At 38.8% G+C, this 22,592-nt stretch overlaps 1 protein-coding gene across 7 annotated transcripts in view; it reads right to left on the bottom strand.

The window, feature by feature from the left end:
• mef2cb (myocyte enhancer factor 2cb) overlaps window positions 1-22,592 on the bottom strand; it is a 75,246-nt gene that overhangs the window by 34,075 nt on the left and 18,579 nt on the right. For all 7 annotated transcript variants that reach the window (XM_059550165.1, XM_059550169.1, XM_059550164.1 and 4 more), the window contains one exon: window positions 9,155-9,345. In XM_059550165.1, coding sequence (XP_059406148.1) covers window positions 9,155-9,208 — 54 coding nt within the window. In that variant the 5' untranslated portion in view covers window positions 9,209-9,345. The remainder of the gene's footprint in view (window positions 1-9,154; window positions 9,346-22,592) is intronic.

Below are 22,592 nucleotides of genomic sequence, written 5' to 3'. Positions count from 1 at the left end.
GCTCCTTAAAGAAATAGTTCCCCCTGAAATTAAAAACTAATATACTCACTCACATGTCGTTCCAAACTCATACGACTTTTTTCAACTGCAGAGCACTTAAAATATATTTTGAAAACATTTTTGTCCATACAATAAAAGTCAATGGGGTCATAAATAGTTGAAAAAAACAAACAAAATTCTAAGAATTTGTTTGTGCCCCACAGAATAAAGAAAGCCATGCAGGTTTGCTATGATATTATGGTGAGTAAATTATAAAATAATTGTCTTTTTTGGGTAAACTGTCCTGTCACCACTTTTAATAATTTGTGTACTTGAACTGCATTTCACCAATTTAGTTTGACAGCATTCTCTCAATCTTCAGAGATTACAGTTATAAAAGTTATAGTAGTGATTCTCATCCTGCTGGTCATCATATTTCCAGTCATTTATGAGAGAAGTAATGATGTATTGATTATGTATCATTTTGACAAGATCATTTTGACAAGTTGAGTAGGCACTTGTTTAGACAACTCCCTTTTCTCCAAGATAAAGCCACAATGCGAGTTTTGAGCTTCCTGAGAAAGCCTCTATAGTGTGGCATAGCAGTTCTGAGAGGTTTCTTCTTGAGACTTCTAGAGATTTGGCAAGTGTGACAAGATGCGAAAAGAATAAACCAAAAATCTGTCATTTGTATGATTTGACCTCCAGTATGACAGCAGGTTGAGAAAAGAAAATGCTGAACAGTGTGTTTGATGAACAGACTTTGAATTTTGGATAATTTGAATAAGAAATAACAAAGGCAGTCATTAATTCGCAGATCCAAAATAAATGTAGAAATTTGCAGGGCATGCAGTTCTCTGAAAGAGGATGTAGTATCACACAGATATGTCAGATATGGAGGTATAAGGACTTTAAATAATCGCTGCGGTCAAGCTAAGAACTGTGGCCAATGACATCAACACCCACAGTCAAACACAAATAACCCAATTCTAAAGATACTTCACAAATCCTTCATCAGTTGCTTTTTGCAATGCATTTATATTGTTTTGATGTCCATCAAATCCATAAAGTTTCCTTATAATTTTACTTTGCTAGTAATTTACACAAGTTCAGGTTTATTCCTATTTGTGACTCTGGAGCACAAAACATTCAAGGGTAGCATGGGTATATTTGTAGCAAAAGCCAAATTTATAAATTTTTCTTTCATGCCAAAAATCATTAGGATATTAAGTAAAGATCATGTTCCATAAATATATTTTGTACATTTCCTACTGTAAATATATCAAATCTTTTAACTTAAACTTTAACTAATAATTTTTTTTTGATTAGTAATTGCATTGCTGAGAACTTATTTTGGACAAATGTAAAGTCGATTTTCTCCGTTTTTTTTTTCACCCTCAGATTGCAGATTTTCAAATAGTTATATGTCGGCCAAATATCGTCCTATCCTAACAAATCATACATCAATGGAAAGCTTATGTATTTAAAAAAATGTACCCTTAGGACTGGTTTTGTGGTACAGGGTCACATTAATGTCTAAGGTGTAAGATCCTAAATGGAGACTCAACCCAAAAAGAAATTTCTGTCATCCTTTACTCACCCTCGTGTCATCATCTGACTTTCTTCTATGAAATATATTTCTGAAACTTTCTGAACTTTCTTCAATATGTATTCTCTTGTGTTTTGTAGAGGAAAGAAAGTTGAGGGTGAATAAATGATAAAATAATGTTTTTACTTGGGGGTGAACTATCCTATTAAGTTTTACCCCCCAAAATATGAGTGGAAAATCTGTTTAAAATCATGCCCACTCAACATGAGAGAAATACTAAAACCAGTAGCCTGATAAAAGCTGCTTATTTTACACAAAGTGGCCACCATTTTGATATCACACTACTGAATACTAGCTGAAATGACTTATTTTATCTCATCTGACGATGAAGAACTCAAAGCAAATGACTTCCTACACATTATCTCAAAAATCTGTGTTTTGGTACAAAGTTCACCATATATGAAACATGCCAGAATAATGTAGTCACAAGGGCCTTAAGTGTGATGTTCTCCAGCTTCTCCTGCTCGCTACCTGCCTCCACAATCTCATTCCTTGTTATCCGTGAAGCTCATGAGCCTTCAGCGAGCCAGCGTGCTAATTGCAGAAAATGCCAGTTGCAACACCTCCTCGATGTGGTGAGAGCTGCAAGAAATGATGGACCACGGTTCATAACGATCGTGATTTTGTTTCTTCGAACCCTGAACCTGTAGACCGCAGAAGTGTGAAGCCCTTATCATGTGAGCAAATTCTTGTCATGCATGGCAAACAAACTGCCGAGTACGTAGACTTAAATGAGCCGTCGCGCACGTAACGTTGAGGTGAGTTTGAACTGTTGTTCAAAGGATTGAGAATCACTTTCTACTGCCAAACAGAAGGAATAAAAGGGAGAACGGAGAAAAATGGTCCGATTCCCAGCCTGAGTTTGTGGTGTGTGTGTGTGTGTGTGTGTGTGTGTGCACGTGTGTGAGGGGGAGTTGGAGGGGGGGAGGTCAGGAAGCACATTTGTATGCATTTCCTCTCATAACAGGAAGTGCCTGACTGACAGCTTCCCCTTCACAATGGCTTCGCTTCTGCTTCCCGCCTCCAGTGCATTTTTTCCCCTGGGGAGTTCCTCTAGAGGACAGAGACAGGGAGGATGAATGTCCATTTGTCACCATCTGCCCCTGCACCATCATCCGTGCGACCCACGCACCCCGAAATCTCCCCGCTCACGCTCCATGTTTTATGAATCATTATGGTGAAGTCTCACAGTAGGGGTTGTATTGACAATAGACATGTTTACCCAACACAAATTTCGACTTCCTTTCCAAACAGCTTATATTTAAATGTTAAAAGATGTTAGGAGATGCATTTGTGCTCTGTTTCTTCTAAACTACATTGATAGTAACAAAATATGCAGTATTTAAGCACTGCTTTCAAAACCTTACTGAGCGTCACTTGCTGTAACAAAGAGAATGTTTTGAAGGTCATCAGCAGAAATATAATAAGAAGCAAAACCTGCGTGAAAAATGAAAATGAGAAAATCACTGAATAATGAGAAGAAAAGTGGAATAACAATTAGCGTAAGAGGAACAAAATAATTTTAAGAAGATAAATTCTAAGAGGAGAAATTTGGAGAAGTTACACTTCGCGGAAGCAAAGGAATTTTTGAGAAGATGTTGGTGAAGAAGCAGAAAAATAAGACAGAGAGAGGGAGAGACAGATGAAAAAGTGAAAAAACACGCACAGCGTGTTTCTTGAGGAGACAGGCACAGAGGTAACGATCACAAGAGAAAGGTGGGAATCGTGGAGAGGAGAGCAAGGGGTGATGGGATACCCAGAGGGCCTCATTATTTTCTTGCTGTTAATTTTACTCAAACTGTTTTACACCTTTCCGTTGTTGATTGGAGAGACGCCTCTGTTGTCATGGGTGGCTGAATCAAGCTCCGTCTCCATGCCATCACACCATCATGAGGCAGAGATGAAAAGAAAGGTAACAGAAGCCTACAGAACGTGTGGTTCCTGCATTTGCCAAGTCAGTTAGAGGGGTGAAAACCACATCTAGTGCATGTTGAGTGCCAATTAAAGTGCGTACTTTTGAATGAACTTCCATCACAAGGCTTCCAGAAAACGGATTTCTAACACAGAAGTAATGTGTGACAACTGTCCCCTTTTCTGCTGAGGAAAATCCCAAAATCTTTGCAATTGTTCTTTTTTCTCTTTGTAGGTTAAACCCTGTGCTCATATCAAAGTGAGTAATCATTTCCTTTTTGTCCCATTCAAATGGAATAGAAGAAATAAAAATGTCCTATACACTACCATTCAAATGTTTGGTCAACTTTTGAATGTTTTTGAAAGTAGTCTCTTATGATCTTTATTTGATCAACAATACTGTAAAAAGTAATATTGTGAAATATTATTACAGTTTTAAATAACTGTTTTTATATGTATATTAATTGACTATTTAGATCTGAAACCCAAATTTTTTTGCACCCACTAGATATCAGCGTCACATGATCCTTCACAAATCGTTCTAATATGCCGATTTGGTGCTCAAGAAACATTATCAATGCTAAAATCAGTCATCAGTCATGCTACTTAATATTTTTGTGAAGACTGAAACTGAAAATTCAAAAGAACAGCATTTATTTAAAATTTACTTTTGTAAGATTAAAAATGTACACTAGTTCCCAAATATAACTGACTAAACATCATTTTATTTTAATATGATTATTACACAGATTCATCTCTCTCAAACGTGCCTCTAAGTGTATGATGTGTATCCAGCAGTGTGAAAATTAGACAGTAAGCATGCTCTTGTTAGCGATGCAGCTAGCACTTTTATGACACAGGGGGTCCTTTCATGTGACGTGCCCAGGAAAGTGTTTGAGTGGCTGGGGGGAAGAAAGCCAGGCTCCTCACACTGATGCCCTCTGTCTAAGCTTCTGGGCAGCCAGTCAACGCCAGGGAGGCCTGCTGGAGGTGCTTTGCTCTGTGCAAGTGTTTTCAGGAGGTGGGCTACGGAGCCAAAGTGGCCGCCCAGGGCGACTGAGGCCTTGTGCCCATAAGCATGGCGCCAGAAGCAGGGTGGGCTGTAGTGAAGCTGCCAATCTGGAAGAGGTGATATCAGCAAGGAAATGATGGAAGACGACAGTTGAGCCAAAGATTTTTGAGCATTCAACATTAAATGTTTGAAAACATTGATTCTTATGCACTGTGTAGGTTTAGGTTTTTACCGTATATTCATTTAGTATTTAAGGTTATATCATATAGTCATCTTTTTTTCTGTTTTTTTTTTTTTGCTTATCCTGCCTTGTTTTTATCAGCTAATCAGGCAAAATGTATAAATGAATGTTAACACATTAATAAAAAGTATATGCAGTTGAAAAGTAAATTTTGATCAGAAACTGATAATGTCAAACACACACACACACAAAATATAAAGCATAATCAAATCAGCATATGAAAATAATTTTTGAAGACTCAAGTGCACTGAAGACTGGAAGCTGATTTTCACTGAAGCTGAACATTCAACTTTGCCATCACTGAAATAAATTATTCTTTTTTTTTAATAATTTTTAAATACATATATTTTATATAAATATATTCTGTTTTTAATACATTTTAATATATAATTCTTTAGTAATTTATTATTAGCATCACCTTTTTCAAATTTGGTCACCCATAAAATGAAACTCTGCTACAAAAATCGGTTGCATTTGCATGAAAAGAGAGCAAACATCTCAAGAATGTCGAGCTTAAGGTAACACCATTGAAACAGTCTGTTGTTTATTTGGCTTCAGTATGGAAAGATTTCCTTAAAGAGGAAGTGAAAATCTGCACAGCCCAGCCACGTCTTCAACACATTATGAGCTAGAGGGTAGAGAAAAAGCAAAATAGAAAAAAAAAAAAAAAAAAACCTTTGTAAGTCAAAGGCCATCCATTCTTGTCTTGTGATGTCTGTCTTCATGCTTCACTTGTAATACAAAGAAGCAAGTTGTTTGCCACAGCCCCAGATGAATGGCAGCAAGAGGACAAGAGTCAATGATAACCCCTGTGCCAGCTGTCGAACATGGCGCATACTCTATAAATACACAATTTATGATTGCATATTTTCAACAAAGCATCTTCTGACCAAAATCTCTATGGAGAATTTATGATCTTATTCTTATCACTATGCAAGGCCACAGAAGGATTAAAGTTGTTGACATACGGCTAACGATGTGGTCATACCTTATATGATAAATAATTAAAAGAATTTAAAATGTTAACATACTATATCTACTCCACTGTCTTGCAACACTGCAATCATGCAGTTTGGAAGTTTACTTGAGCCAAGAGGTCAATCCCACAAAGCGTCTTTCATCTTAACATTCACAGAACATAAGTAATGAAGTAGTGTATGAAGAGCTTAATTTCAACCATATTTAAGGAAACTGGTCAAAAGGAAATACATATCCTTGTTTGTTTCTGTGCCCTGCCATTCTTCTTTTCTATCCAAAGACCTGGAAATCTGTGGCATTGACTCTCATCAGGTGTCCTTCCTGTATCAATCTCTGATCTTGAAGTCTAGTTAAGGGGGAGTGAGTGAAAAGAGAGAGAGAAGGAGAGGAGAACGGCGATAACACCAAGACAGGATGCTCTCTGTGCAATCCGATAGCCTCGCCAAAAACATCCTGACCTCAGCCCCCCTCCTCCTTTGCTTTTTATCTTTGCATATGATTAGAAACTCTAGTGTCTCTGAGCAATGAAAGTAGAAAATAGTGCAAAGGACAATTCTGTCATTATAGACTCGTGATATTATCTGTGGATAAGAGAAAAATCTATATAATGGCAGTTAATAGTCACTTATTGTGCCAATCTCCCCCTTAAAAATAAATAAAATAAAATAAAAACAAAAAAATAGATTTGTGTGGGGGGAAGACTAAAATATAAGTCATTATCTTATATTTCGTTTCCCTACGCAATGACTCTAAGTCAAATATATTTTAAACATTAATGAGATCAAATATCACATATTCTCAGATGGACTACTTTTATGGAACATTTTATGCTTTTTGTTCTTTTTAGAACTTTACATATATGAATTGTCACTGTATGCAAAGAGCTGGATAAAGTCTCTTCAGTATAAGAAAAATGTCCTTTCTGGGTGAACTATTCCTTCAAGCAAACATAAACTCACCAATACAACTTGGATTTTTCATATACACAAACCTTTGAAAATCGTAAATGTTACGTTATTTTAAACTCTGAAGCAAATTCATTATGATGCCTCGTTAATCTCAAAACTTGTTGGTTTTTCAAAATAAATAGAAACAGAGAACAGAGAAGTTTCTGGTTTGAGAAGTACCTTGACTCATTCTTTCAGCGTTTGGCATGAGTGCCCACATGCATGTGAGCCTCTGGTTTCCTCAAGGGGGAGAACTTACTCAACCCACAAGTACTGAATGACTAATGTCACTGTGCCCCCTCCGTCTGCTCCGGCTGACACGCCCATTACTTTCCTTCCTTTTCTTTCTTTCTCCTCCACTTCTCCTCGGGCCCTCACACTATCTTCAATAATTGATCAACCCACCCAAGGTCCAGACAGCAGCCATTAACTGCAGCAGTATGGTCTTACTCAGTCGTATCAACTGTTAGCCAAGTCCTTTTCCCAAAATCACATCTTTTTTTTTCTTTCTCCAGACCAGACTGAGGAACTACGAATGTCTGTTTCTGTGACAAAGTGTCATCCTGTGAAAGGATGTGAGGACTCTGGTTGACTGTTCAGAGAGTCACGTTACGATATACAGCAGGCACGTGCAGAGGGGGGTGCGGTGGGTGGGCACTTGCCCCTTTTCCCCTTGATGCCCAAAGTGCCCTTTTGTTGAGACAATTTATTTATTCATTTTTTTTTTTTTGTAATTAAACACCCTTTTGTGAAGGCCTGCCCAATCTTACTATTAATAAAATTAATGAATAATAATTTAGCCGTAAATAAAATGATCCACATGATGACCTTTCACCTGACGATCCCTCACTTTCAGACACCTTGAGTAATTTAGCGCGCTACCAGGATGCCTTCATAACATCTGCGGCTGCCTGTGAATGGAGTTCCTAGCAGAGCGGTGTGCTTGTATTCTTATATTAATGAAATATTATTATTTTACAAGAATTGCGTGAAGAGAGCAGGCAAAGCTGTTGTTTATATTGGTGTGTGTAGCCTGTGGAAGTAACATTATCTGCGAGGCGCTATAATATTTTTGTTCAATATTTTCCAATTGACAATTTTATGATTGGTTTATAAAGGGTAATTTTTATTTTTTATCACAGAATAAGGCAGGAAATATATTGCATAGTTTCTATACTAAATTATATGTCAATCAGTACTGCGTTATTCACATAGTTTATTCATTTATTACCTGGAGATAACTTGAAAAACACACATAAACCATATATTTTTTGCAATCGTGTGTTTATTGTCTTCACGTTTCATCAGTAAAAATGTTTCTGCTTTTTATCCAGCTCAGCTACAGCAATTGCCGGATGCTTTCGTCCATTTTAGAGATTTCCTGCACATCATAAGTTATTACTTCTATGATTCTATTTTGGACTTTCTGCGTGAGAGCGCCCTCCGGCTTCGAGTATGAATGAAACATACACTGCATAAGAGTGTTCAGCGCTCCTGATATTCACATCTCCTCATTTTGGATATGAATAAAACTTCAGGTCATGTAAAGACTATCAATACTGTCTCTTTTAATTTAAATCTAGAAACCTTTCCGTGAACACACATTTTATTAAATTAAATATTAATTAAATAATAAAAATGCAGCTAACATAGTTGTACACACAGCAAAAAAATCGATTCATGTATCAGCAAGGAGCACAGCCCTATTTAAAGCTGTGTTCCATATGTCCCTTATATACTTTGAGCACCTGCCCCTCCAAAGGTCTCTGCACAGCCCTACAATGCAAAGTGAAAAACCTCAAACTAGTCATGGTTACTTTCTGTCAAACTGCTTTCCAGGTTTTCTACTTTTTTTCCATAAGAGGACAAATGTAAATGGTCCAACCTAAAGAACATTTATTGATCTTGCAGTAAAACAAGTGTCTATGTAACTGGAACCAATACGATCAATACAACTACAGTATCTGCCATGCATAATATCTGCCAGTTTTTGTGTGTTCCTGACTTGATTCTGTTTCACGTCCAGAGAAATGGAGATACAAATGATTTTCTTATATTTGAATGTGAATGCATTAACAGATTTTTTTTAAAGCCAAATTAATACAATTGTTTGTTTTTATCTTAGTGTCTAAACTAGTCAAAGCTGAGAGCCAAGTTGAAGAGGAAAACTACTAGCTAAGGCAGGAAGGACCCTCGAGGGCCATCGTCTAGATCTGTGTTGACTCCACCTAAAGCCCTGAAGCATGTGGCATCATTCCACCATTGCCATCTCTGTGTGTTTGTGTTCTCCACCCACCCTGCCCCTTCTAAAGTAATATTCCACAGCCATAAGCAAGAGTTGGCGGCATGCGAGGACGCCAACAATTAGTGTGCACACACCAGCTACTTCTATTTTGGTTTGAAATAACCCATCAAACTTCTGTGAAGGAAGTAGTCTAGAGGTGGTTTTTGTTCTCCTTCTGGTCAATGTGACTCACCTGTCTGTTACGTTCATCCATAATCCGTGTGATCTGAATCTTTTTCCTCCCCATTGTCCCCGTCTTTTCGTTTCTCTCTTTCTCTAATGAACTTTCTTCTTTTGTCCCTCTGTTTTGGCTCGCTTTTTCTTCAAACCAGGCTTTCTTCTCTCGACTTCCTCCGCTCAATTCAAAGATTCCAGTAGCTGTACCTGCAAAAGGCAGAGAGAGAAAGGCATTAAGTCAGATGAAAAATGGCAAAACCGCAGCGTTAAAAAACAGGAAAAGGCAGAGTCTGAGCCACATGGGACAGCAAATAAAGACAAAAGAATCTGCAGACGATCCGAGGCAGCGCTGTTTTCTGCCATCAATATCATGCAAATCAGATTCTCGCGCTTCGGCTGCGACTATGAGGGTAGACAGCACTGTCATGCTCTCTCTACAGTCACAGAGAATTTGACAGTGTTTTGGAAGTGCCACTAACTTAACAGCTCTAATCATTTGCAGTGTAAATTTTACTGTCGCCCGAATGACAAGCAGCACCACTTTCCTAAACAACGCTGGTGTAACATTGCACATTGTCATTGAGTTGTCACTAGCGCGCCGAACGAACACATTGGAATTGCCCTTTTAGCTGAAAATTTGTGTGAATGCAACAAAACTGTGGCTGATGATGAGATGAGGCTTTACCATCCAATAGATCTGAAGAAGAACCTGAATGGAAACGTGGGCCATCCTAATTTAACCCGCTCTAGAATATGATCCCGTTGTCACGTCGCGGCTTTGCTCGGCTCTCCGTCTCTCAGGGAAAAAGGTATGCAGGGCCTTTATCGGGCCCTCCTGCTGAGCTCTTTCTGCTTTTGAAAGGCTGCCCTCACCCAAGAAGCTAACCCAGGCTTTCTATAAAGTGCTCACAGCTCAGATCCACACAGCGCGATCACAGAACACACGTGTGTGCGTGCCGGTGTTTGTGTGCATGTGCGCACCTCTTTGGTGCTGTAAAGTAGGCCAACCTGATTCATCTCTGGGAGGAGCGGCAGAAGTGTTGTTGTGTTTTATTCTGACAGTAGAGGTGATAACGCCCCTCATTATGCAAATGAGTGTCCCATTATTTAAGCTTGCTGTAATGCAGTAAAGCTGTCAGTGGTGTCACGTTAAAAGCCCTCCATTGCTTTCTCTTTATTCTCCAGCTCTTTTTCTTCTTTCTGAACCAGATTTCACCTGCCAGAGCGCGCAAGAAACATTGATGTAGATACACCTAAAGGATACGCTGCGCTTCTCACGTCTATCTGCACTGCCATGCTGCTCTATTTTATTAATAATCAAGTGCTTATGGGTGGAGTAGGGGTTTTAAAGCTTTCCAGAGACTTTTTCATGTTATTTGAGTTAAACCACAAGCAAACTCTAATTTCATTGGCTCAGTTCCATCTTCATTTCATATAGTGTGGCTAATTTACCAAATTCCGCACTGAATTGTTGGATTCCCTCTGTGTCGTTGAAATATAGTTGTAAAATACAAAGTTTCACCGCCATAAATACAACCTTGTGCTGATATGGATATAATTCATTTTTCATTTTCTCTAATAATAGCTGTGAATAAGTTACACTCTATTAGCATACAAACAATAGCTGTTAGCTGTACTGTTAGCGAGCACCTCAACGTGTAAGTGGCAAAATCCGAAGTGGCTTGATGATTGTTTAGAGGACCAATGTAAAAGACATAAAACAAGGATCAAAACAACTAAACTACAAGCTGGTGATAATGACTGGACACCCGTGTAAATATTTACTCATCGTGCAGCAAGCAGACTTGGCGTCACAGAGTGCGGTTTCACTGCTCACATTTGAAAGCTGATTAAGTAGTTAACTCAATCAAAACAGGGTCAATGGCTGCGACTCAAAGAGCAGCTTCCTCATTGATAATGACAGGTCTGTAATCCCTGATTCAGCCATGCCAGAGTCTCAACGTGGACCTTACATAATTTTAAACAGCTTTTAATGGGCTTCATCTGGACACTGACTCGTGTTTACAGTGGCACTAACAACTGAAATGAATGAATGTTATCGCATTAGATAACAAATTATTAAACCTGTAGACATGTAAAGAAAACCTGCTTTAACTTTTTAAAATATTTGTTTATTTATTTACTTACTTACTTATTCATTCAGTGACCTCACATTACCTATGGACATGAAGATAGATACATAGTTACAGTGGGTAAAATAAGTACTGGACACGTCACCATTTTTCTTAGTAAATATATTTCTAAAGGTGCTGTTGACATAAAATTTTCACCAGATGTAACAACCCAAGTAATCCATACATACAAAGAAAACAAAACAAACAAGTTCAGGAATTAACTTATGTGTTACGAAATGGAACGATGCAGGGAAAAAGTATTGGACACATGAAGAAAGGTATGGAAAGGTATGCAAAAAAGGCATGGAAAGCCAAGACACCAGCTGAAATCTATCAGTAATTAGAAATCAATCTTGCCCCTAGTCAGTGGAAATTAATATTAGCTGGTTCAGTCCCAACACCTACAGTACCAGGATGATGAAGATGAAATGAGTGGACATTTCAGCAAGACAATGATCCCAAACACAGCCAAGGAAACTCTTGATTGGTTAGTTAATACAAGATTCTCACAGAACCTTCAAGATTTGAAGACTGTGTGGAAGAATGGGCCAAAATCATCCCTGAGCAATGCATGCGACTAGTTTCTCCATACAGGAGGTGTCTTGAAGCTGTCATTACCAACAAAGGCTTTTGTACAAATTTTGTCTTTTTGTCTATCTATTTTTTTTATCTAAAGCATATAACTATATTCATTCATTTTAAGTGTGACTTAAGAGTAAAACTTTTTTTTTTGGGGGGTGGTACAGAATATAGGATGATTTGAGGCACCAGGTATCCTTCCCTCACCTGTTAGTACTCGGGTAACCTGATTCAACCTCAGCACAACCTCTCATTCTCCCTTCACCCTGTACACCCTGGCCACCCCACCTCCCACATCTCTCTCTTTCCGTCATCCCCTCCTTTACATGTACACACGCTCACACTCATCTGCTTTCAGATTACCACAGATGAGCACAATCCAATTTAAACCAGTAAAGCCGAACTACAGCAGACAAGCTGTGGTTGATCAGCAGCCAGAGGCGCTTTAGATATAAAAACGGTCCCGTCGCCGCCACACAAGCACTCAAGTACAATATATGGCTGAATATGTCTGTTCTTGATGCATAAGAGTGACTGACCCCTGCTGAAATCAAGGGAACAAAGACTGTGTGCGCGTTTGAGATCAAATATATATGCGTGTGAGAGGGTTTTAGGTTTAGTATGTGCAATTATGCCAGAGAGGGAGAAAGAGTAAGGCGGAGAGGGACTACTAACAGGCTTTCTCTGCCATGATAAGCCAATTCACTAATCCATAGCCAAAGCATATGGGGAGTGTGAGCGCGAGAGAGAGAGAGAGAGAGACAAGTGCCAGACAGATCCCTGCCCTGAAAGTGAACCTCAGGACAGACTTGGCTTAGTGTGATAGATAGAAGAAAGCCTGGAAGAGGGGTCACCACCAAAGGGCTGAAGGGTCACAGAAGGATGCTACAGGACAGAGAGGGAAAGATAACAGAAGTTAACCCACAACCTTTCTCATTTGATATATTGGGCTCAAATGCGTACAAAGAGCAAATCCAAGCGAAAAGAGAGACCCAAAGGAGAACGAGAGAGATGTGAGCAGGTCTCTCTAGAGGAAAAGGATGGCCGTCCACCCTCCCATCTGTTAACCATGCCGCTCTTCCTCTGCCACAGAGCACAAGGGTGGTGGGGGAAACGAGGAGAAATCGTGGGGGGAAAGGAGAAAGAGGTGGGGGCGCCGACACTGGGATGTAATGAGGTGCTGTGTGCTTTTCTCTCTTTCGTTCTGTCTCTCTCTGCCTTTAAGAAATGGAACTATAAGGGCAATGAGTACGTTGATAAACAGGCATGATTCTGGGTCGGCTCAATCCCTAGTGTTCCACTAGAAAAGAAAAAAAAAATGTTTCGAAAGCGCACAATTGTATTGTCAAAGTCCTAATATAGTGAATATGACTTCTTCGTGCTCAGCGATATAATTTTGTTAGAGGAAAAAAAAAGAAACAAAGCAATTTTTTATTTCTCTAAGGGGTCTCATGTTGAGAATGAAAAAATTAATAAGATGCAAATGCCATGAATATATTTGTAAAAAAGTACAGAGACTATATCTGATAATGAAACACTTGTTTTGATGAGATACACAACTCTGGCAGGCTTCCCTTTTATTAAGATCTGGCGCAATCTGCGCAACAGTGCAGCGGTGCTTGACTCCCACCACATTAAAGTCATCTGTAATTTATTATTACAATCAGACAGGAGTTGATCTTTTGAGAAATTGACCTCAGCGCAATGTTGCCACCCTTCGTAAACTCTCTGGCTTCCACTTTCCCTCTTTGCTTTTCTTCGCAGCACATCTGCAAGACATTTGGTACTTGCGTGTGTTTGAAAAAAAAGGGCAGTATCCTCTATCCTCGTGGGAAATGTGGTTGCGAAGATTTGAAATAACATATTACAGGGCAGAAAGTAAACCTTTTAGGAGGTGCATGATATATTAAATAAACTCTCACTCTTTTAAAATAAACTCTCATTTCCTTGAAGAGGCCAAAAAACAATTTTTAATATGTCTTCTGAACAATTCCAATACAAAGGCATGCTTTTGCGCCTTGAGACTTTTTCCACATCTCAATCCTAAGAATTTTTCATGTAGTAATCATCAAAACTAAATAAATACTGTTATTTACGCTCAATGCTTTTTCCTTTAGCACATATATTCATGGAGGTGTGGCTGTTTGATTTGGGCTTGACGAGGGGGCAGGGAGCCCATAGCGAGAGAGCTAACAGCCTATTGTCTGTATAAAGTCATTATTGGCAGTGCTTCTTAAATGTGGCATTGTCTGCCTGAGGGACGAGTGCCCATAAATCTCGGCTGTGGAAAAGACACAGGATGGGTGACCCGATCCTGAGATTCGGTCTGTGTGGGAGGGACCCTGGAAATGCAGATCATAATGAGTGCTGGTAAAAATGGTTGGCATACAGAATGCATTTTTACTTTGCGTATGGATTTTAATTTTTTTATAAATGGTACAGACTTTTCTAATGACTGAACGCTAACCCATGCAAATGTAAGATTTGATGCATTATAACTAAATAAATCTTTTTTTTGCAAATTTTGGTTAAGAAAAATGTGAGAATTTTGTGACAAAAAGAAAACATTTAAAATGATTGTTAAACTGTATGAGAATTATTTCTAGTAAATATAAAAACACAAATTAAAAGGTTTTTCTTCTGTGCACCAATAAGAAAAAAAAATTTTAGGTTCATCTGGCATATTGCTTAACCAGTTTACAATTGGTCCTAATATTTGGACGTTTAGTGCAAAAAAGCAATTACACCACACATTTAATTTGAATTCTCTCTAATTTCCACGGACTGTATTTTGAATGCAGTCAAAACACATTAAAAGCTATTGTATGACACACAGTCTCATTACAGTAAGAGAGCATCAGTGTCTATCTGGGTTTCTCCATGGTCATCTATACCCCTTAGACCCCCCACTGTATGACTGGATAGAGACAGGAAACATACATGCGCACACAAAGAATGATGGAAGGAAATGACATCAGCAGCCACAGACAATCAAAGGTGTAAAGGTGCTTCCTTTCCTAAACTGTTCCAGCGTACACAAAATGGGAACCAAAACTCCTGCACTTCCTTCTCCAGGCCAGAAAAGAAGAAAAAAGAAGAGAAGAATAGAAAGAAAAAGACTTGAGGGCTTGAGCCACAGCTGACTGTAAACAAACGGCCTTGACTGATGCAAGCCCTGACAAAAAGATCTTGCGGTTTTTACTTTTTAAGCACTGAAGGCCAAAACTTTAATGACAAGGCTTTACCAATATACAGCAGATATGGTCAAAAAAATCACAGCAGCCATCCACACCATAATCAGATTTCATCACACAAAACAACCTCATTCTGAGATAGTAAAACTGATTTCACAGCCCATATTATTTTCCAGACCATTTAAGTCATTCGTTTCATAAACTCGTTTCAACCCAGATAGAAAAAGGGCAAAGATGAAGAGGGACTTTTTTTTTTTATGTGAGGTTTTATTACCAAAAGTGTAAAATTATAGATGAACTGCTGTTCTGTTTTTGCAGTGATTAGGGAATAACTCTTTTCAGGTGCTTTGCTAGATTAGGGCATTGGGTGGAGGGATTTATTTATGTGATACAGGGCACTCTTTCAGGACTCTGCTGAAATCCCTTCCCTCTGTCTCTACAGGAATCAACAGCTAATTACTAAAATAGTTCTACAAGTACCTTAAAATAACACTCCTACCCCTCTGACTTCCCAAAGTTCACCACTCTTTGTCAAAACAACTAAGAATCTTGGCACAGAATCATGTACGATTAAAATATGAGATGCTCTTGTCAGATATGTGAGTTTACACTGTAAGCAGCACTATTTGGTTTGAATCCAGTTTCAAATCACTGTAACAATTTTAACTTTAAATCATTTGTCGAACTCTCTATTGTCTTCAGTAGTTATCATATAGTTATCAATTTCAATTTAATACAAGAATCTCTTCAATCTCAAAGACAAATTCTTTGGCTACATCCAAATATATATTTAATATACCATTAATTACTGAATTTAATGAAGCATTTTTAACCTCTGAAATACATTCTGTATGTATGACAGCAAGTTACTACAGCTACAGCTTACTTACTACAGCCAAACGGCTCATAATTTTTTTATAATAAAAATAAATAAATAATTGAATTATATATAGTTAAAACAATTTAAATTTGATGACTCTCCACTTCACATCACTCCCATCATCGTTAGTAGTGTCTACTTGTTGCACACTTCAGAATCTCTGTTCATATAGTTTGTAACCTGCATAATATTTTCTTTTTGTGTCACGAATAGTATGTTTTTGTCTCCAACTAATTAGATGAATTGCTTTCTGAATACTTTGTAATGGGAAAGTATGGATATTTGGTGCAAAGTCTGATGAAAAAGCACAGTAGTATTGGTCTTTCATATGGTGGCACCTGATCTAGCGCAACAGTGGAAAATAGAATGAAAGGGTGTGAACAGCAGTTGCATCCTTGATGAAGTCAGTAAACAGAGAAGTATGGCCAGCTAAAGCCAGAACCAGGGAAGGTGAGAGCTATCTTTCAATTAGCGGTTGGTTACTGGCCCAAGAAAAGCGTGGCACAACATACTGTGTCAACTGTAAATGAAAGAGGCACGCTGAAGCCAGCTGCTCAGCTGACAGACACATACTGAGTGAATGGTGTAATGACTGATCACTGTCCTGTTCTGGCCGCCCAGCTGTTAGTAAAAAATAAGGCAAAAATTACAGCTCTAACAGCGGCTTGGTCTTGGTCAACAGGGCGATTGCCATGCGGTGGACATGAAATGGAGATTGCGTGAGTTGCTTTGGGTGGTTTCATCGGTCAATAAGGCATTACCTCAAAGAATCTCTCAGACTTCTGGGTGAGTTCTTAGTATACTGGAACAGAGTTAAAGACAGAAAGGAGAACTGAAATAAGGTCCAACTACGTTAGCATGTCAAAAAAAAAAAAAAAAAAAAAAGAAAAACCAAAGAGAAACGGACTCGTTTGCATGATAGACATGTAATTTCAATAGCAATGACTATGACTGCATTTACAATTACTACGTTCACATCTTCAGTGTTTGAGATAAACAATCATATTTACTATCTGGTTTCATTTTGTTTTGTTCATACAGTACATCAGGGCATTCACCTAGAGGGCCAATGCGGTGCCTGTGATTTTCTAATGATCCCAAAAACTTTGATTAGCATGCTCAGGTGTGTTTGACTAGGGTTAGACCTAAAATCTGCACCGTATTTGGCCCTCCAGGGCAAGATTTGAATAACTCTACAGTACATCATCTTTCAGAAGTGCACTGAATAATGTAGGAATTAATAACTGTGGTCAAACCCCTTTTAATTGTCAATATATCTGTAACAATAATGATAGTGACTAAAGTATATGCAATCTATTGCGACTAACTCAGCATAAAGTTACGATTGATATGACATTATTTAAAAACACAAACTCACAGTGGCTCTCACATTGTTTTGCATGACAGGCAACTATTTGGTTAGCTCAAGTTTTACTGAAATTACTTTTAAAATTCTGAAAATGTAAAAGGGTCACATCATTTCTAGAAAGCAGCGTCACTCTCGTTGAAAGCTGAATTGTATATGAACAGGCATGTTTATGCTAAAACAAGAATGACAAACGCATTTGCTGTGAAGCATTGCACACAAAGAACTTAATAAAAGAAAAGAAAAAAAAAACAAAAAACCTAAGCTTGTCACTGTCAACAGATAAGGCCTGATATCTTTACCCAAAAAGATTGCTGGCAGAGAATGCCAATGTCTTGCGATGTCAGCCATGTTTTTGAGGGTGATAGACAAAGTCATGTGACCTCCCCGCAACACAAGACAGCATGCTCAGATGATCCTCTGATTATTTCATTGCACATTTTTCTATCCCCTCTTCTCCCTCTGTACCACGGTATTCTAATCAGACTAATTAAAAGCTTTGTTCATTTGGAAATCTCCGATGACAATTTGTTTCACTCTACCCTACAGCGGTCCTGTGAAAAGAGAATTAAATTTGATCTTCTGACAGCAATTATTAAACGCTCCCTCCTGGCTTCAATTAAGCCCAGAGGCTAACGTGGCTCACCAGGCAAGAGCGAGGGCCAAGATACTTCCTTTGCCTCTTTATCATTGATCTTTTCTCTGGATTTTTTTTTAAATTGAATTCATGTACAGAATCTCACTGCAATGACTTAAAGATTGTTCATGGGAATTTTTGTATGGTTCCTTCTTGCAGTGGCTTTACAAGATGCTGGTTGAAGGGGGAGAAAGGGGGTAAGGTGAAAAAGGGAAGTTGAGCAACCTCTCCGATCAATCGGCAGTGATTGCATGAAAGTTATTTTTATGATGTTTCAGTAATGATGGCGTAAGAGTCGGCAAGCAGATGTTTGTTTCATTTTCACTGTACTCAAAAGCAAGCAAAAAAGGTTCAAATCAAAATGAGATTGCTATATCATTAAATGTGTCACCTCAAGTGTCCTTTTCTTGTGTATTTATGTTAAACAATGTGTTTTTTAGGATTCTGCTGCGATACCTTTCTTATATCTCGTCAGGAATCAACAGTTACTTACTTCATTGGTTCTACATACATTAATATAACATGAATGCCTCTCTGACTTCCCCAAAGTCCAGCATTATTTGGTTTGAATCTAGTTTCAAATCACCGTTCATCATTATTTTCTATACTTTAAGTTATCTGTTGATCTTTCTACAGATTGAGCTCCCTCTACATAACTCTTACTTCCAGTAATATAAGAATCTCTTCAATCTCAAAGACTGTAGCTACATCAAAATGTATAGTTTACTGAATTTAATGAAGCATTTTAATAATAGTAGTACATGCTGAAATACTTTCTGTACAGATACTGTGAAAATAATTCACTCAGTATTAAGTGGAAGAACTTTCTCAGTACATAAAAACTAACACTCAACAGCCTCTCCCTCTCTCTCTCTCTCTCTCTCAAAGATAGATAGATAGATAGCTCCAGCTCTTATCAGGTTACATTTAGTATATTGCAATATGTAGGAATCTCTATGTTTTCATTATGGTTGGAAACTCAGCAATGCAAATACGCTCTTCTGACTGATCTGTGACCTGCTCTGTAAGCAAATGGCATGACTTGTCATTTTGAAACCTTGCCACTGCAGTTCTCAAAGCAATATGTCCAAATGACTGTTCCCTGTGCCTACACTGACCAGAGAAATGAATTGATAGCTGCCCTAACATCACACATGCTATTTCTGACCCCCTTGAGGTGACTTGAAGACATCTAAACTGATCACAAAAGACATTTAGATCTGTCAGGGAGAACATAATTTGAAGTTGAAACACATTCAGCAAGGATGTCCTTCAAAACGTTGACCTGCCTCTTTTTCCCCCCACATTTCTCTCTCTCATCAGTCCCAAAGCTCTGCGAGGAAACCGAGTAACCCAGATCGGGAGGAAGAGAGCGCGGAAGAGGAGATGAAGATTACGTGAGCCCAGACACTATCTCAAATCTCCTGCTGCAAAATGTTATCCCATTATTCTGCCCTCCCCCACCTTGATTTTCAAGTGATGTCACTGTTCAGTTTAAGCGCAAGTTAATCCACTTGATTGTTGGAATAATTTTTGCGCTGTTGACATTGCAGATAATTAAACCCTGATTGTTGCAGTTAGAATTTATCTAAACATGAGTGGCAAAATGACTGGGTGACGCCTATCTCTCTTTCCTCCTCTCTAACGGTTCCTTCTTGAATCACTGCTTCCATTTCTTGGCCTCACTTCCTTTTATGCAAGACTAGGGATGTCTAGTAAACCAACTAGTTGGAGAGTTGCATGTACGACTAGTCGACTTAAGGAAACTTGTATAATTAGGCTGATTTTGAGTGCACCGAACCTCCATTAGATTAATTTCTTAGGGGGCCTTTACGTAAGATGTGATCAAAAACAGCTTGATGCACACTGGGGTTTTGAGACACGTTTATAAAAGCTGAGCTATTTTTAACTCGACATGTCATCTAAAAAAATGCAATGCTCATGGGCGGGACGCTTCAAAACAGCTCTAGACACGACTCAACGTCATAGGACGCCCATCTGAATGTGTATGACTGAAGCAACGGTACTCTGAATTTTTTTTTTTATAATTTATAATTTAATAATTTAATTTTTTTGAGGTTTTACACTTAAAAATAAAGGTGCTTAAAAGGTTCCTCACAGCGATGCCATAGAAGAAACATTTTTGGTTCCACAAGGTATCATTCAGTCAAAGGTTCTTTAAAGAACCATCTCTTTCTTACCGTTTTCTAATCTGAAAAATCTTCTTTCGCCACAAAGAACCTTTTGTGAAACAGAAAGTTTCTCCAGATGTTAAAAGGTTCTTTATGGAACCATTTAGACAAAAAGGCTCTATGGCATCGAGAAGCACCTTTACTTTGTGTACTGTGCAAATTGTGTAACTGTGAAATAAAGAGCACTCTCAGCATGCTAATAAAAGCATCTCTCTCTCTCTCTCTCTCTCTCTCTCTCTCTCTCTCTCTCTCTCTCTCTCTCTATATATATATATATATATATATATATATATATATATATATATATATATATTTAAAGACTTGTATCAAAATTCTAACCCCACTTTGATGTCCTCACAGCTTGGACCTTGGGGAAAAGATAGCCCCAGGCCTAGTTTTGCATTACAAAATATTATGAATTAATACATTGAAATATTTATTATATTTACAAAATAAATATGTATATGAAAAGAATATATATAAAAGAAAATACATATGAAAATAGACACACAATATATACATATAATTAAATATATCATAATAAAAAACAAAAGAATTCTGATCTGTTCTGGTAAGATACCTGCAAACCCCCTTTCATGTCCTCTCAGCTTGGAGCAGGGGGACCAGGCTGCCCCGGGCCCAGTCTCTCATTACGGTCTCAGCATGCCGATGCATAACCCCCACCCCCCTTTTGTAGTGGTAAGAGGAACCACCAGGGGCTGGCACAAGTTACTCCAGTACCGGCTTGCCCCGACCTCATCAAAGCACACGCTCGTAATTTGTCACAGAAAGCAACCAATTAAGATGCGTTAAGGGATGAGGGAGGGGAGGGGAGGGAGAGAGAAGGTTAGATGGGGCAAAGCAGTGAAAAGATAGCATATGATTAAAGAGTCAGCACAGCTGTGGTGAATCAAAACGGCCCGGACTTTCAAAGAAAACCTCAAACATGGACGGGAGGTTTAGAGTGCAGAGCTAGTGTGATCAGATAAAGCACTGCTGGTTAACCCTTGAGGAGGAAAAAAGAAGGGAAAGAAAAGTGAGCGTAAATATTAGATTTTCAATGGTTAGACTAGATTTTATAGTTTTCTTTTAAGGGTAATTGTTTCCTTTTTTCTCATGTTTTAGCTTCACAGTTACATTTAAGATGTCCTTTCCACAACTTGTAATTTTTTTTTCATTCTTCTTTCAAATCCTCCACACAGGAGTATCCATGTGTAGTGTGTGATGTGCGCGCATGTATTTCACTATATATTTATTTATTTTCTCAGGCTTTACCTTGTTGTTCAGCAGCGTGTCAGGTTGCACACATTTGCATAGCTTCCTTTACTGCGTGATTCTTGTGTCTTGCAGCTGTGACGGGCCTGTGACGTTTTTTTTTTTTTTTTATATGTGATCAGAAAACAGTGACAGCAAAAGTTTTGCGATGCAGCATGCCGGATTAAACGGCTTCACTTTTCTGCTTCACACTTTTCAGTCATCTCGATGGAGGAGGAAAAAAATATGCTAGTCAAATAAAAAAAAAAAAAAAAGAAGAAAAATCTCTGCTCAGCGGAAGAATAAAAAATTGCGAGATACATATCGTGTTGTTTTTTTAGGCATTTATATAAAAAATAATCACCCTTCTAATTGCTGTTATTCTGATGGTAATCACTCACTCTAGCTAAATAATGACCGCTTCTCGATTCGACTCGATAAGAGCGGAAAAGAAAACAAGAGAAAGCAAGTGCTTACAGCCGGTGTTGTGTAAATCAGGTCTCTGTGTGTGTGTGTTTTCTGGAGGCTTATCTACACCATCTCATTTTTAGAAGGGGGGTTTGGGAAAGTGCAGCCTGCAGAAGGTTGCGAAGGGAGGGAAGCTTTTTCTCAAGGCTCCAGCCACTCGGCAGCACAGGGATCGGCCTGGCGATCTCCCTCGGCTCCCGATCCAGCTGCAGTGTTCACATAACCCCAGCTGTCCCCCTCGGCTTATGATAGCACAACTCGTCTCTCCCTCCCTCCTTTGCGTTTGCACCCATGGACTTTTCCACTCCCTTCTGCACTGCTGGGCACACATTGGCCCTTTTCCCCCTAAACCGTTGTTTTTCTTTTTCTGCGTTGTATGTTTTTTTTTTTTTTGCAGATTCCAATTCCCCCCACCCCTGAGAAATGTCCTGTGGTCGTTTGACCCTGAAAAGGGATGAGAATGCCCAACCCTTCTCTGCCGAGCCTCCCTTTCCACGTTCTGGTGCCGATAGTGGGGACGGTCTTTCTCCTGTCTCCTCTTTCCTCCATCCTCCTATGCTATCCTTGACTCTCCCTGGGTCTGCTCCCAGCTCCGGCGTTAGGCAGACGTTCCTGCTGCGCATTATCCCAAATAAAAAACTCATTACACATGTAATTATCCGAGGGGGCTAGCCAAGCATTGGAAGCTAATCCACACCAGCATTCCCAGTCCCTCACTTTTCCGATTCCACTGGAGGGGAGCTTGGAGA

The sequence above is a fragment of the Carassius carassius genome, chromosome 5 (assembly GCF_963082965.1).
Source record: "Carassius carassius chromosome 5, fCarCar2.1, whole genome shotgun sequence".
NCBI classification, from domain to species: Eukaryota; Metazoa; Chordata; class Actinopteri; order Cypriniformes; family Cyprinidae; genus Carassius; species Carassius carassius.
The sequence above is the reverse complement of the archived record's forward strand: the minus strand, read 5'-3'. Positions and strand labels throughout refer to the sequence as shown.